The 16,289-nt window shown below is 45.8% G+C and overlaps 2 protein-coding genes across 9 annotated transcripts in view; one reads left to right on the top strand and one right to left on the bottom strand.

The window, feature by feature from the left end:
- The window catches only part of FAM118B (family with sequence similarity 118 member B), a 42,040-nt gene extending 32,138 nt beyond the window's left edge, over positions 1-9,902 (top strand). For 4 of the 8 annotated variants that reach the window (XM_014845431.3, XM_070489956.1, XM_070489957.1 and 1 more), the window contains 5 exons: positions 1,431-1,658; positions 4,730-4,858; positions 6,415-6,700; positions 9,043-9,102; positions 9,378-9,902. In XM_014845431.3, coding sequence (XP_014700917.1) covers positions 1,431-1,658; positions 4,730-4,858; positions 6,415-6,700; positions 9,043-9,102; positions 9,378-9,391 — 717 coding nt within the window. In that variant the 3' untranslated portion in view covers positions 9,392-9,902. The remainder of the gene's footprint in view (positions 1-1,430; positions 1,659-4,729; positions 4,859-6,414; positions 6,701-9,042; positions 9,103-9,377) is intronic. The other 4 variants (XM_014845435.3, XM_070489959.1, XM_070489961.1 and 1 more) reach the window with 1 other exon arrangement.
- Positions 9,903-10,198: 296 nt separating this feature from the next.
- SRPRA (SRP receptor subunit alpha) lies at positions 10,199-16,268 on the bottom strand. The gene is made up of 14 exons (XM_014845429.3): positions 15,984-16,268; positions 15,279-15,362; positions 14,820-14,983; positions 14,479-14,642; positions 14,079-14,235; positions 13,789-13,942; positions 13,483-13,574; positions 13,259-13,377; positions 13,036-13,122; positions 12,532-12,704; positions 12,221-12,434; positions 11,644-11,807; positions 11,458-11,556; positions 10,199-11,302 (listed from the first exon to the last, which is right to left on the bottom strand). The coding sequence occupies exons 1-14, from the start codon at positions 16,098-16,100 to the stop codon at positions 11,174-11,176; spliced, it is 1,917 nt and encodes a 638-aa protein (XP_014700915.1). The 5' UTR covers positions 16,101-16,268; the 3' UTR covers positions 10,199-11,173.
- Between the last annotated feature and the right edge of the window lie 21 nt (positions 16,269-16,289).

Below are 16,289 nucleotides of genomic sequence, written 5' to 3'. Positions count from 1 at the left end.
GACTGCCCATATTTGCATGGGAAATATTGGGCCCTTTAAGAACTAAATCTGGCTCTGGTGTTATCTAATGGGATGGTATTGCAGGAATAGGTTAGAGATCAGACATTTATTATAACACATTACACAGTTACTTTCTCCCTTCAAATTCCTTCTGTCCCGGGGCCTCTTCACTTTTAAGTTATAAAGCCCACTTCCCACTTGAGGTTGGTATTATAGTTCCTCATTAGTCCTCAGAAATATTTACATATATTCACAATGAATCTGAGAAAGCAGTTATTTAAAAAACCCTGTTGAAGAAATAGGGAGTCTGGGGCCGGCCTGGTGGTGCAGCGGTTAAGTTCCCACATTCTGCTTCGGCGGCCAGGGGTTTGCCGGTTCGGATTCCGGTTGCGGACATGGCACTGCTTGTCAAACCATGCTGTGGTAGGCATCCCACATAGAAAGTAGAGGAAGATGGGCACAGCTGTTAGCTCAGGGCCAGTCTTCCTAAAAAAGAGAAAAGAAATAGGGAGTCTGTTTAGAACTGATAAATGCTTTTTAGAACTGATAAATGCTTGGTTTTTGTGGGGTTTTTTTTTGCAAGGAAGATTGGTTCTGATCTAACGTCTGTTGCCAATCTTCCTCTTTTGCTTGAGGAAGATTGTCGCTGAGCTAACATCTGTGCCAACCTTCGTCTGTTTTATGTGGGATGCTGCCACAGCATGGGCTGACAAGTGGTGCTAGATCCACACCCAGGATCCGAACCCGTGAACCCTGGGCTGCTGAAGCAGAGCACACAAACTTAACCATTATGCCACCAGGCCAGCCCCTGTTTGGTATGTTTAATAGTTGCAAAATGCAGATTTTTTTATAACCTTTATTATATACTAAGTGTTCTTCCTGGCAAACCTATAAACAAATTGCTGAATTTTGCCAGGGAAAAAACAGGTGGGGAGAAGGCGAGCAGTTTTTCCTAAATCCGTAAGCATCTGTACAAAGCACCTCGGATTAGAAGAGCTGCTAAACCACATTTCGAGCTATCTTACTGGTTATTCCCTAGATAAGGGAAATTTAACAGAAAGTATTGCCTTCTTCCTGGAGGCCTCATTAGAGGGTAATTGGTGCTTTACTTTCTAGCCCAGCATCCGTTTAGTCCAGGTGCTGACTCACAGCTCTTGGCCACGCCCCTTTTTCTTCATTCTATAAAATGCTATTCAGAAAGCTTATGCTTGTTGGTGTATGATGTCATAGGACTGATCTCTGCTATGTGCCAGGCATTGTGCTGAGCCCTTGGCATTATCATCCTCTTTTCCCTGTTAGAACACTGTAGGCAATATTTTATCCTTATTTTAAGTACAAAATATTCTTCAAAAACTTGCTCTTACTGTAACTAAGACAAATCACTACCAAAACACCTAGGATTAATGTTTCTCTTTCAAATCCCTCCCCAGCGTACTAGCAATGTTCGATCCACATTTTTCAAAGACTGTTTATATGAAGTATTTGATGACCTGGAGTCAAAGATGGAAGATTCTGGAAAACAGCTGCTTCAATCAGTTCTCCACCTGATGGAAAATGGAGCGCTGGTATTAACTACAAATTTTGACAATCTCCTGGAACTGTACGCAGCAGATCAGGGAAAACAGCTGGAATCCCTTGACCTTACTGATGAGAAAAAGGTAAAAAGCAAAGGATTGCTGTCCTCTTCAGGCTAGTGGAGTGTATCTTCCTCATCAGAAAAACTGTCTTCTAGTTGGTATATTGTGTAGTACTGGTATTTATGTAGAGGTAGAAAGGAAGATGCTTGTCCCTGGTTGGGTTTTTGGTTTTTGAGATAAAGTCAGTCAGTGTACAGTAAAATGCACAGATCTTAATAGTGTTCAGTTCTGTGTGTTTTGACAGTTGCACCCGATGTTAAAGAAAGAGTATAGAAAGTCATTTGAACCGTAAGTTCTCTTTAACACTCGCTGATATCAGGTGGGTGTAATATTGATTTAAAATTCTCTCTTAGGATATATTCTTTATGGCCTCTGTTGGGAATGCGTGAGGACTGCCTTATGATGTCTGGAAGAGCAACGTGCAGGCCGCGTGACAGCTGGGTGGGGGTTAACGTTAAGTGGAAATCTCAGCAGACTTTTTTATTGTAGCCCATACTATACCTAAGCCATCACCATAATATTGAATTATAGATGTTGATCTCTGTCAACTAATGAGATGAGGCTTTATTAGAATGGTCACCTGAGTTTGTAACTTGAAATCTAGCCCCAGTAGGAGATTCTGTAGATACACCAGCATGTATTTGAGGAGGCCATAAAAGGGAAAATGTTTTCATTGCTGTAAAAAGATGTCAGAGACACAGTAAGTGAAGAAAAAAGAAAACAAAACAGGTTGTAAAACGCCACCAGGTCTCATTTGTCCTGCTCTGTAGTTTTTGTAATTTTCCTTCTACGCTTTGTTTTCCCGGGAACCTGCCTTTGGGTCCACCTCAGAGCCCAGCTAGAGTTTGAACAGTGATTCACCCCCTAGCTTTCCTTGTCACTGCCACTGCCAGAGTAGTCACTGTAATACCACTGGTGATTTTGCCGACCTTGAAGCCAGGTTTTAAAAGGCAATCAAGTTTAGAGAAATGGTGCCATGCATGGTTCTCTCTGGCTGGAATATCTTCCACCTGCTACCACCACCACTGTGCTTTGTGTGATCAGCTCCTTCTTCACCTGTAAGTCTCAACTTCAGGATCACCTCCTCTGATAGGCCTTCTCTGATGTCCTATTTAAGAATGGACTCGGGGCTGGCCCGGTGGCGAAGTGGTGAAGTTTGCACGTTCCGCATCTCGGCGGCCCAAGGTTCGCTGGTTCAGATCCTGGATGCGGACGTGGCACAGCTTGGCAAAAGCCATGCTGTGATAGGCGTCCCACGTATAAAGTAGAGGAAGATGGGCATGGATGTTAGCACAGGGCCAGTCTTCCTCAGCAAAAAGAGGAGGATTGGCAGTAGTTACCTCAGGGCTAATCTTCCTCAAAAAAAAAAAAGAATGGACTCGCCCTTATTTTTTTGTCCATTTCCTTCATGGCACTTACTCTAACTTTCAATTTTTATCTTGGTTTGTTTGTTTTCTGGCTTTTTACCCCACAGGAATAGCAACTCCATTTGGATAGGTACCACATCAGCCTTTCTTACCCCACAGTCTGAGATAGTACCTGGCACATAGTGGGTGCTCAGTAAATATTTTTTGAGTTAATAAATGATGGAACGAAATTCAAAAGCTAATGGCTGGAAACAGCTTCCATGCTGCTTCTAATGTAATCTCCAAGATCACGAGCAGGATCCGAAGCATTAGGGCATTTTCAGAATTAAGGCTGTCTCTCAGACTTGGTATTTTCCTTTTCGTTTTCATCCTGGAGGCTTGAAATTTGCTTTGTATTTTTAGTCCACATTAGGGGCAGTATTGAAGTCTAATGATTAAACCATTGACTGATAGTCAGAATGGGGCCAAGTAATATCAAGTTCTAAATCTCTGTGCCTCTTGACTATTTTTCCTAATTCATACCTTGTTTCTCTAGAACGTTATAAGAATAAATTTATACTGTCTCAAGTCCCTGGGAAAATGGGACCATGGAGTCCAGGCGGCTGTTGTTATCACTGTCATCTAAATGATTGTGCTTCATTGGTAGCCTGTGAGGTAACTCAGAGGTGACTGAAGGGACTCTTATTGGTTATCAATTGCTGCACAAAAAACCACCCTGAGGGGCTGGCCCCGTGGCTGAGTGGTTAAGTTCACGCTCTCCACTGCAGGCGGCCCAGTGTTTCGTTGGTTCGAATCCTGGGCACGGACATGGCACTGCTCATCAAACCACGCTGAGGCAGCGTCCCACATGCCTCAGCTAGAAGGACCCACAACGAAGAATATACAACTGTGTACCGGGGGGCTTTGGGGAGAAAAAGGAAAAAAATAAAATCTTTAAAAAAAAAAAAAAAGAAACCACCCTGAAACTTTGTGGTTTAGAACAACATTTTATTTGCCCGTGATAACATGAATTAGCAATTTGAGCTAGGCTCAGTGGCTTAGCTGGGTAGTTCTGCTGGTTTGCGGATTTTGCGGGTTACCCACACGGCTGCAATCTTCTGGTGGCCAGACCCAGGCTGGGTGGTGTAAGGTGTCCTCACTTCCATGTCTGTTGCTGCAGGTAGTCAGCTGGGCCATGCATCTCTAGCAGGCTGGCCCAGCCTTCTTCACATGGTAGCTGGGTTCCAAAAGCAGCAAAAGAGACATAAGACTCATGCCAACATTTTTCAAGCTTCTGTTTGTGTTGTGTTTGCTAAGGCCCCGTTGGCTAAAGCAAGCATATGGCCAAGCCTGGGGGAAGTGTGAGGAGGGAATGCACAAGGAGGATGGAGGGATACAAGGAGGCTTGGTATCTTGGGGACCATTATTGAAACAGTCATCCATAGCTCTCCTGTGTGTCACCAGTGCACAGGACCCTTATTGTTTCTGCAGGTGATGACAAATAAATTCTAATTTTTGATTGTTCCTTTCAAAGTGAAATCACCAGACTTGCTGCCATCGGTCTTGACAGTCATACCTGAAATGCAAACTGAGACCATAGCAGGTTTTGCCTTCTTGCCCTATGATATCATGAAGCTGGGGAGTTACATCAGAAGCCCAGTCTTCAAATCAGCCTCTTGCCCCTTGGGACCCTGCAGCAAGCGCTCAGCCCTGCCAACCTGGTTGAGCTATATTTATGTTGTACAGGTCCTAGAGTGGGCTCAGGAGAAGCGGAAGCTGAGTGTGTTACACATCCATGGGGTCTACACCAACCCTAGTGGCATCGTCCTTCATCCAGCTGGGTATCAGAATGTGCTCAGGAACACTGAAGTTATGGTGAGTGGTGCTGGTCTTGCTGATCTTGGGGAAGCCTTCCTAGGAAACCTCTAAATACACCATTAGTCATCAGGGGATAACATTTTCTTTTCATTGATTAAAAGTTGGGAGGTCAGGGGCCAGCCCGGTGGCGTAGCGGTTAAGTTCACACATTCCGCTTCGGCGGCCCAGGGTTCACCGGTTCAGATCCTGTGTGCAGACATGGCACCGCTTGGCAAGCCATGCTCTGATAGGCATCCCACATATGGAGGAAGATGGGCACAGATGTTAGCTCAAGGCCTGTCTTCCTCAGCAAAAAGAGGAGGACTGGCAGCAGGTGTTAGCTCGGGGCTAATCTTCCTCAAAAAAAAAAAATTGGGGAGGTCAAACATTCTTTCCTGTGCTTCTTAGCTTATGGGTGTGCATGCCATCTTAGGAAATGTAGAACATCTCTTCAGGTATTAAGCAGTAGGGTTTTCCTTTGTACTTGATTGACAGCCACCAGGTGGCACTCTGTCATTGGCATCATCTTTACATACAAAGAATACACTATTACCATCGTTCATCATTTGGTTTATTATAGTATTAATAACCCTTTCTGTGCCAAAAATAATTTAAGCCGCTTTTTGTTGACCAATCACTACTACAACCTAAATTCTAAAAAGATTTTGTCTGAATGATGATAGGCTTATATTGAATTACCACACTTATTCACACTTATTGCTCAATAGAAAAGATTGGAAAAAATGCAGCTAGGGTGATAAAATGGAGGTTTTCCTCTTTGTGAAAAAGCTTATTGATCTTTTGGAATGCACGTTTTAGACTTGCTCATACTACATGTTCAAACCAGAAACACTCCTTGGCCAGGGATCTATGGGGATAATTCCCTGGCCTCCAACTCTGAGAACAGTGTATATTGGCTGTTTTCAGGACTGGGTCACTTAGAAAAGTAGTATCTTTATAGGATGTGGCAAAAGAAAGACCAAGAAAAGGTAATGTTTTCTAAAGCATAAGGGACTTTTTTCCACCTGTTCTTTCCTCGACATCTGTTATGACTGCATCCATCATTGACATTGAGGGCTCCCTTAAGGAAAATCACTTCTAATGTTTTATATTTGTGTATATATAAAATGTTTGTATACACACGCAAACACATGCACACACACGCATATTGATGTTCTAAGTGTTAGACTTTGAGTAATCTGGTGATGAAATTATCTTCTCTGATGATCCATAGTTCAGTTTGTAAGGCAAATATGATCCAGAAAATGGAGAGAATAAGATATAATGAAGACTACTCATTGCCTTATGGCTTCTCAGCACATAGGTCTAACTACATGGCCAGTAGACCGGTGCCAACCCAGTGAAACTGAATAGAGAGCCTGTAGGAGAATGCCAGGTAAAGATAAAATTTTAGACCAATCATCAAGTTATAGTAATAAACAATAAGAACATCAGACTCCTTCCTGGGACGTATTGGTAAATTGGTCATCGAAGTCTATAAAATGTAGCAGTTATGACTGTTGACTTTTTGTTTCTTCACGGTGTCATTAATATGTTGTTTCTTTTTCTACAAGAGAGAGATTCAGAAACTCTATGAAAACAAGTCATTTCTTTTCCTGGGTTGTGGCTGGACTGTGGATGACACCACTTTCCAAGCCCTTTTTCTGGAGGCAGTCAAGCATAAATCTGACTTAGAACATTTCATGCTGGTTCGGAGAGGAGATGTGGATGAGTTCAAGAAGCTTCGAGAAAACATGCTGGACAAAGGGATTAAGGTTATCTCCTATGGAAATGAATATGCTGATCTTCCGGAATATTTCAAGCGACTGACATGTGAGATCTCCACGAGGGGTAGATCAGGTAAGATGCATTTTGAGACGAGAGGGATCAGAGAGCAACAGCTCTTCAGCCCTTAGGTAAATGATAGGTAAAATCATTATTAAGATAAGGAATATAACCCTAACTAGACTTTGAAAGGAGATCATAGTCTTTAGGTTAGAATAAAATGTCATTTGGATAGTAGGAAATGACTTGGACAGACTCCAGCGGTTCAGTGTACAAGTAGGAAGAATGAAAAATTATTCAGGGGCTGGCCCCGTGGCCGAGTGGTTAAGTTCACACACTCTGCTGCAGCAGCCCAGGGTTTCGCTGGTTCAGATCCTGGGCGCAGACATGGCACCACTCATCAGGCCACGTTGAAGTGGCGTCCTACATGCCACAACTGAAAGGACCCACAACTAAAATATACAACTATGTACTGGGGGGATTTGGGGAGAGAAAGCAGAAAGAAAAAAAAAAACAGATTGGCAATAGTGGTTAGCTCAGGTGCCAATCTTTAAAAAAAGAAAAAAGAAGATTGGCAACAGTTGTTAGCTCAGGTGCCAAACTTTAAAAAAAATAAAACTTTAAAAAATGTTGTGAAGTTATTGATAAAGCTTTTTTGTAAAAAAAAAAAATCCAGCCTCACTTTTTTTTTTTTTGGAGGAAGATTAGCTCTGAGCTAACTACTGCCAATCCTCCTCTTTTTGCTGAGGAAGACTGGCCCTGAGCTAACATCCATGCCCATCTTCCTCTACTTTTATATCTACTTTTATATGTGGGATGCCTACCACAGCATGGCTTGCCAAGTGGTGCCATGTCCGTATACGAGATCCTAACCGGCGAACCCCAGGCTCCCGAGAAGCAGAATGTGCGAACTTAACTGCTGCGCCACTGGGCCTGCCCTCAGCCTCACTTTTGCATAGTGAAAATTACTTGGGTTCAGAAGAACCTGTAGAATCTAGTACATTTATTTCAGAGAAATTAAATAATAGGGAAAAGAAAAATAATTTTTTTTAAAGATTTTATTTTTTCTTTTTCTCCCCAAAGCTCCCTGGTACATAGCTGTGTATTTTTAGTTGTGGGTGCTTCTAGTTGTGGCATGTGGGACGCCACCTCAGCATGGCTTGACAGGCGGTGCCATGTCCACGCCCAGGATCCGAACCGGTGAAACCCTGGGCTGCTGAAGCAGAGCACGTGAACTTAACCACTCAGCCATGGGGCCGGCCCCCCAAAATAATTCTTTTGTGATCTATTACCATAATACAAGCAGTTATTTTGATGTGTTTCCAATAAACAATTTTCCATATGTGTTTTTTCAGTTGTAAGCAAAGTATACATAGTGTGCTGGTACTTTTTTTTAATTCAGTGGTACATCGTACATTCTCCCACACAGCTACAGTCTTCATTACCACTATTTTTAATGACTGTTATGATCCAGTGTGGAGTTATAGGTTACCTAATTATTCCCTTGTTAGGCAGTTTCTAATTTTTTTCTAGTTTTTTCTATTGTAAGTACTGTTGCAATGAATGGTATCTTCATCCCTACAGTTTTTCCTTTTGCTAGTCATCTCCTTCGGATAGGTTTTCAGTGTAATTATTGGGTCAAAGGGCACGAACATTTTAGTGGTTGATAAATATTGCTAAAGTGCTTTCCAAGAGGGGAATACCAGTTTGTATTTTCAGGTGCTGTCTTTTGTTTATACTCTAATTGGCCATATTTCTGATGACTATTCTTTTCTTCCATGTGGTCAGTTTTAAACTTTTCCCCACACTGTATCTATGACAGTGCTGTCCAACAGAATTTCCTGCAGGGATAGAAATATTCTGTAATCTTCACTGTCCAGCATCATAACCACAAGCCACATGTGGCTATTGAGTACTTGAAACGTGGTTAGTGTGCCTGAGGAATACAGTTTTTAATTTAAAACTGAAGAGCCACATGTGGCTAATGGCACCGTGCAGCACCAGCGCAGAAGTGTGTTACACTTTGGGGTATCTGCTACTTTTCACTCTTGGTTGAATTTCCTCACTTGCATGCTGCTCCCCATCCCTGGTTGGACTGAATTTTTTACCTAAATTTGGCCTTCTAGACTAATTTAGGGACAGCAGACAGTTTGGCCACGTAAACTGTTTTGTTTACAAGCAATGTTAGTGCACTCTGGGGCCTTGCTGCTTCCCATTACTTAATAGAACCATCGAGGATGACTCCAGGTCAGCCTCCCCACCTCCTTACCTTCTCCTCTGTCGTGTGTTCACTCCTGAATGCCACACTTGTTAGTCAGACTGTGTGCTTTCATCTCCCTTTAGTTGGTTGATTTTCTTTCTATTAATAGTTTTAGCTTTTCAATCTAATATCTGATACTGATGTACATTCTGTTCAGCAGGGATGGTGAGAGAAGGTCAGCTAAATGGCTCCTCTGCAGCACACGGTGAAATAAGAGGTATACTGTTCCCCATTCTACTATTTGTTGGTTTGTCAGCAGAAAATGTTTTCCTAGGACTTAATTAAGACCTTGGAGAATAATGACTTGCCTCTCCTACCTGTTAAGGATTCTGTATTTTCCTATCAAGTCTATTATAAGATTCTTAGTGTGCCTTATGGCTTGTCTTCTGCAGGGTTGACTGCAGATATTGACTTCAATATCTTCAGCTGTAGATGTATAAACCTGTTTTGTGAGACTTCATTTTATTCTCTTCCTTTTCCTTCTCTCCACAGACTGTAGTACATGAGAGCACTACACAAATCTCCACCACTAGATCAAGCTCTGAGGCCCTACCGTGGACAGTGTTTAAGAAGTAAACTTACAAGAACCCAACACAGCTCCTAGGAAGTACCAAAACCAGAGGCTGATGGCTGGGGGTGGTGTGGGGAGAAACATTCCAACTTAATCCTTTGTGCCAGCTGGTTCTTGATCTTCTGTGGCCTGCTCCAGTTCAAGAATACCCACGTGACAATGGGACCCAAGGGCAGCCCCCACCCCACCCCCAGCTGGACATGCTTGTGTCCACGCAGCAGACCATGCGACACCTCCACTGACGGGGCTGCTGCTCCGCATGAAGGACTTGGATCTGCACGCCATGTAGGCACCGTGGCCCTGGTTGCAGTTTTGTACTCTCTATGTGGTTTTACAATTAAGCTTAATGGCTTTTTTAAAACATGACTTGAAGCTCTAGTTTTCTAGATCTTTTACAGTGTACAGTATTTTACATAATTGAGCTGTATTAAAAGCTTGTTCATTTACTTCCCTGGGCCCTGGCTCTACTTCTAGTCACCTTAGAAAACTCCTCATCTGCCCCTAACCAGGCGGATTTTTCTAACCCAATTTAAACTTTAAAAGTTCTGTTCTTTTGGAGTGGGGTGATCTCATTCTCAGGACAACCGTTAATTTCTCCCAAATTCCTCAGAGCATTATCACTTCCTGCTTTGTCTCTCTTACCATAAACACTAGCACTATAGCTAGTGTCGTTAGTGCCACAGTGTTAGTGGGATTTTAGTTTTGAATCCTATATAAAATAACTCCAAGACTGAAAAGGCAATTTATTTATGAAATTTATTTTCTTATATAAATTATGTATTTCTCTGGGCAGACAGCCTTCACCTTATTGCACTAATAGCACATCTGTAATACCAAGCTACAGGACAAGTCTGAACAAGAGGTTTGTACTCTCCAACGTAGCACTTGTCTACCAGGCACTGTAGAGAGGAGGAGGAAAAGCCAGGATCTGCTCAGGAGGGGAGAACAGGGTGGGGGAGGAGGCAACGCGTATACCCTTCTGACAGTTGGTTTTCTCCCTGGAAGGGAACATGCAAAGCTTACATCTGGATTCTGGGCGTGGGCAAGTTGGAAGGCTGAGAAGCCCAATGGCAACACTGCAGCCCAGCTCCCTTTATATCTGAGAGAAGCGAGGACTCATTTGTAACAAATCATTCTGGCCTAGCTGATGCTTTGGGAAACGAGGATGGGGTTATTATCAGAATTAGCAGCAATTAAGAACAGGCTGTACACTGCCAGTGTGGTGGGTGTCATCCTGGCCCCAGGGACCTGAAAGCTATATATCCTAGGGAGAGGTGCCACTCAAGACCCAGAGCTGGCTCTGGAAGTCTCTTGATGTAATGAAGCTGGGACTTTAATCTGCTCATTATGCTCAGAGGTCCCTATGACCACACTAATTAATTAGCAAAGCTCTGGTGTTGGATCTTCCAACCATTGGTCAAAGCTGTAATGAGACCGAGTCTGTAGGCAGAGTGAAGGGGAATGCCTGAGTAGGAAGGGGAGGACCATGGGGGAGGGGCAGTGGGCAGTGACTGTAACATGATTAGGCCCTTCGTGCAGATGGAGGCTGGGCTGAACAGGGAGTGGGGTTAGGAGGAGCTGCAAGCCCCTGGAGCTCCTCTCACTCTGCCTTTGTACTATGCTGAAGACAAGATGCTCACATACTCTAAAGCACGTCCTTGATACAGGAATAGGGGCTTGGGGGGAAGCAATGATTTGGTATTGGGCAAGAGCCACATTAAGCTTTCATGAGGGCAGCCACCACAGCCTTGGCGTTGAGACTGCGTAGGTCACTGTAGGTCTGGCCAGTGCCCACAAAGACGATGGGTTTGCTTGTGATGTAGGTCATAGAAATAGCAGCTCCCACCTAAGTGGAGAAAGGAGATATCAGTTGACTCACTTCTTTTCACTTCCTCAGTAACAAGTAGCTCTGGAGCCAACATAGCCTTGTGGCCTCAGCTCCCTTGTGAAGGATGGCCATTCCCCTTCCCAGTCTCACTTTGTCCTATCATCCATATTTACCTTGTCATCAATGGTATCAAATTTGGTAAGGACAATGCCATCAATGAGCCGAGGTGTTTGAGCCATAGAATGGTCAGCCAAGGCTCTGTTAAACTTGACCTGGAAAGGAGAAACGTGAAATAAGTATGAGAAGCACCTAACTGGCCAAAGTGGAGGTTGGAAAGGGAACCAGGCCCTAGCCCTCACCAGCTGGTCCACGGCCTCGTTGCCTACTAAGGCCTCCCCAACAAACAGCACCAAGTCGGGTGTGTTGACAGTAATGAGCTTGGCCAGGGCAGTCATCAGAGGGGCATTGTCTTGCATGCGGCCAGCTGTGTCCACCAGCACCACATCGAAGCCTTGGTTACGTGCTAGAGAGATAAAAAGTGGTCAACTCAAAACTCCTGGACTGTCACTCATGGTCATTTCCAGCTTCCTCTCAAGAAGTCCTAGCCTGACTATATTGAAAGCCTGTCTGTTTACTTTCTTGGGCTCTGGATCTGGCTACAAGGTAGCATGAGAAAAAATCTATGCTTGGCCATCACGTATATTCAGGGAAAGGATGGCAATAAGATAAAGATGACCAAATAAGTGGTTTCTTCACTTGGGATATGTTAGCATTGCCTGCAACACCACCTAGTGCCCAAAAGCAGAGCATGGCAAGTCACTAATCCTGACATGAGCAGTAAGTCGGTGGTAGAGTAACCCTGATTTCTCTGCAAATCCCAAGAAACCCAAGGAGGAAAGGGGCCCAGACAACTCCCACGCTTTCTGTGAACTGTACCAAAGGCAATGGCTTCCATGGCAATGCCGGCAGCATCCTTGCCATAGCCCTTTTCAAACAAGTACACCATGGTGCGGCCACCGTGATTCTCGGGGGGGTGCAGGGCACTCAAACGCCGGGCGTGTGTGCGCAGCTGTTCCACAGCCCCGGCACGAAATGTGTCGCAGGCAGCAATGAGGACACTGAAGCCATTCTCTAGTAGCCAGAAGGAAATCTGCAAAAGAGGCAAATAAAACTGTCACCTAGAGCCAGTGCTAAGACATGGAGAGTGAAGAAATGATGTCAGAGACAGGCTGGGGAACTGCACTTACCTTGGCGAGATTAGTTGACTTCCCCACTCCGTTAACACCACAGAAGGTGACGACGTAAGGGCGCTGATGACGCTGGGCATCCATGATATCCCGGAGCATGTCTACACGACGCTGTGGCTGCAGAATCTGCACCAGGGACTCTTGGAGGGCTTGCTTTACTGTGGAAGTCACCGCTGAAATGGGGAGGAGAAACCCATTCATGAAACCCAAAGAATGTACTCCAGGAATGCCCACCACCTTTCTGACCTAAGGAAGCTAGGATCTGGATGATATTAGGATCTCGCCCCAGGAATCCACATCACATCTGGTACTGTCCTAAGCACTTAACAAGTATTAACTCAGTTAATCCTACCCATAACTCTTCAAGTCTAAGTTATGTCATAGAGGTTTAGAGATTAAGGAACTTGCCAAAAGTCAAGCACCTAGTCAGAATGGAGGTCAATGCACTTAGCCTCCCCGTATGCATAATGCCCCAAGCGCTTTCTGGTTTCAGGGGATACTTACTGCTGAAAGTCCCCATGACCTTCCCTTCCAACTTGTTGGCCACAGATTCACAGAGCTGGACTGCAATGTCTGCTGCCACATTCTTAGCTGAGGAGAGAGGGGGACAGGTGTCTGAGTGCCATGTCAACAGTGAACCACCCTTACGGTACAGCTGAGAAACTAGGTTCTACTCTCCACCATTCCTACCCCATAAACACGAGTCCAGCTGTTCCTCAGAACTTACCAATGAGATGATCGCGCATCTTGTCCAGCACAGATTCCATGTCTTCACGACTCAAGCTCTTGGAACCCACAAGGCCCTTCAGCATCCCAAACATGCCACCCAGAGTCCCCTTGGTAGCACTGCAGGCACAGGAGATTACAGATACACATAAAGCCAGCAGGCAGGAGTCAAGTCTCATCCATTCTGGAGCCACACATATCACCCACCACCTGAAATCCCCCTACCTAGGTTTGGTGGAGTTCTGAGTGGCCCCTTCATCATCTGAGCTGCTGCAGTCCAGATCCTGAAGCTGCCCCCCAGGCCCAGTCCCTCGGATCTGGAGGGTGTGGGGAAAGGAAAGAAATGGGATCAGGAACACTAACAGCTCAGAGAGGGGAAAACCCAGGAGTTACCCTTTCTACATTGCTCTCTTTGATTTGGGAAGCTCCAAATGTAATTTACCCCCTGGGTCAAAGAAATCAAAGGTACTGCGTCCACCCCCCAGTCTCCCCTTTCTCCCCAGTTTCTTCTTAAACCCTGTTGCCTCTTACCAAGCTGATGTCCTCAGGTGGGGCAACTTCTGGGGCTCCATTGGTGGTGGGAGTGCTATAATCCAAGACCTCCTTGTTAGCAGAGCCACCCAGTGCCCACACCCGGGGCGCTTTTTTGCCCTTGTCCTTTGGAGCATCTGACTTCCCGGGCTTGCTGCAAAGGGTTACAGCACAAAGGTTATGGTGGAGAAGCAGGAGAGGAAACATCAACCCAAGGGCCAGAGATAAGAACTCCCTTGCCCCCAACATGGCTAGTTCACAGTATTTATGACGAAAGCTAAAATGCTCACCTCTTCTCCATACCTTTCCCGTGCTTCTGAATGAACTCCTCTCTCTTCCTGCGTATCAGCTCCTCTTTGGAAAGTTCTACCCCATTCTCAGGCCCCACTGAGAGACCTGACTTTTCTGCAGGGACGGCTTTGCCAGTAGCCAAAGGGCCATCAGAGCCTGTTAGGACAAAAAGGACCAAATTCCAACATAACAGACAATGGGAAAAAGTCTTCCAAATCCTTAAGAGGAAACCAGGAGCAAACATCTTGGGGATCACAGGGACTGGGGATGACAGTGTGGGAGATTGGCATTTGAACAAGGGAGGTAAGCAATGACAAAGGGGAGCACAGGGAGTCTCACTCCTAAGTGCTACATTAATAACTTCTCATACCCCAATATGTCCAAGGAGCTCAAACTCACCTTCCTTCTTGGCCCCCTTGTTTTTTTTGCTGTTCTTTGTTTTTTCCTTGGGCTTTTCACCCCGTGTCTCAATCATGGACCTCACAGGTTTCTTCGCCTTTTCAGAATCTTCAAATTTCTTCATAGTTGTGGGAGCACGGATCTTACTGCTCTCCTCTGCTTCACTAAAAAGAAAGGTCAAAGCCAGAGAAAGTACCGTCACACCCAGAGGACAATTAGAACTGGGCAGCAAATTTAGGAGTGTCTTTCAATACACAATTTACTACCCCTGAACTGCCCTCAGGAAGGAAGGGAGCTCATCAAGTTATGGACATTGATTTTGGAGAGCAGAGTCCTCTCACCGAAGGAGCCGCAGGAAGTCATTCTGGAAATCAAAAGTGCCATTCAATAGACTTAAAGCACTTTGCTGTTGGATCTCCGTGCGGTACTTGTCCCGAAACAGCCGGTGCACATCATCTATCAATTTATCTACGTACGTCAGTGTTAGGATCTTCTGAAAACCAACCTGTTTAGGGAAAGAAACCAAGCCAAGACATCTGCTTACAGGCCTGCCCAGAACAGAGGGAAGCCAACTCAGCCCAGGCCTCCAGAGATTGGCTGAGCCACCTGGCAGGTGTCCCTGACCTGAGGGGCAGCCAAGCTCTCTGACTGGGCCCAGGAGCTTCTTCCCTTCCCCCTCCACCCTCCCTGTCTTCTCAGTTACTTCATCACAGACACTGGGTGCAATTAATCAGGGTTCTCTTAATAATCAGGACTCTTTGAGAATGGAATCATTGTCCCCCTGAAATACTCCCACTTACCACAAACACCAGCTCAAATTGGTTGTCCAGTTTATACTTGAGTGTGAGCGCCTCATGGGTAAAGGAGTTGTTACCTCCCCTTTCCTGGAAAAAGAGTATGTCTCAGAGTTCAGACTATCTCCAGAGAACCCAGACTTGGGACCCTCCAGGATTACCTTTGGGAAAGAACCAGACATTCCCCCAAAGTCAAACCTGTCCCCAGGACAAGAGGATGCTGGGGCATTGCTCTCTAGCATTCCACCAGGGAGAAAAGGAGATACCAAGTTGGTGGGGAGGGGAAAAGAGGTGAGAGGGAAGGCAAGACATGTGGGAGCCAAAAGGGAAGCAGACCCTCATATAAACAATCAGATCTACTAGCAGCTGTACACTATTTACAGTTTTTAAACGGTGTTTTTCACCCATTATCTCACCCAGACTTCCAAACAACAGACATGAAGCTGCTAGGAGTGAATGGAGGGAACGATGGGAAGTCTTAAGAGGCGCCGGAATCCGGCTAGAGTCCCAGAAAGCGGAGGGGGAGGGGGCGTCGCCGCAAAGTTGCGGGATGGTCTGATCCGGGCGGGAGAAAGGGGTGGAGTCCGGGTTACAAGCGAGCGGCCAGTCTAAGGGGGCGACCAGGGTGGGAGGGAGGCGCGGGATCAGTAGAGGGGGACTAGGGATCGGGTCAGAGGGACGAGCCCGGAGTTCTGACCGCGGGGGCGGTACCTGCAGCAACACGGAACGAATCAACGCGTTAACGGGCCCGGTGCATGAGTCGCTCACGCCCTGGAAGCACCAGAGCACAAGCCCGCCCTTGGAGAAAATGGTGAAGAAGTCGAGCATGGCAGCAGCGGGAAAGGAGCCGGGGCGGGCGCCGGGAACTCAGGCCGCGATCGCCGCCGCTTCCTGCTGCGCCAAGCGCGGGACACGTCACACCAGCAGCCCCGGAAACCAGCTCAGCCGCACTTCCGCTCAGAGCCGCCGGGTTCCCTCCCCCACTCCCCCAAGGGCGCGCAGGACTGACGTAACGCC

The sequence above is a fragment of the Equus asinus genome, chromosome 20, assembly GCF_041296235.1.
Source record: "Equus asinus isolate D_3611 breed Donkey chromosome 20, EquAss-T2T_v2, whole genome shotgun sequence".
In the NCBI taxonomy this organism is placed as follows: Eukaryota; Metazoa; Chordata; class Mammalia; order Perissodactyla; family Equidae; genus Equus; species Equus asinus.
Note: the sequence above shows the minus strand (reverse complement) of the source record. Positions and strands in the feature narration are given on the sequence as shown.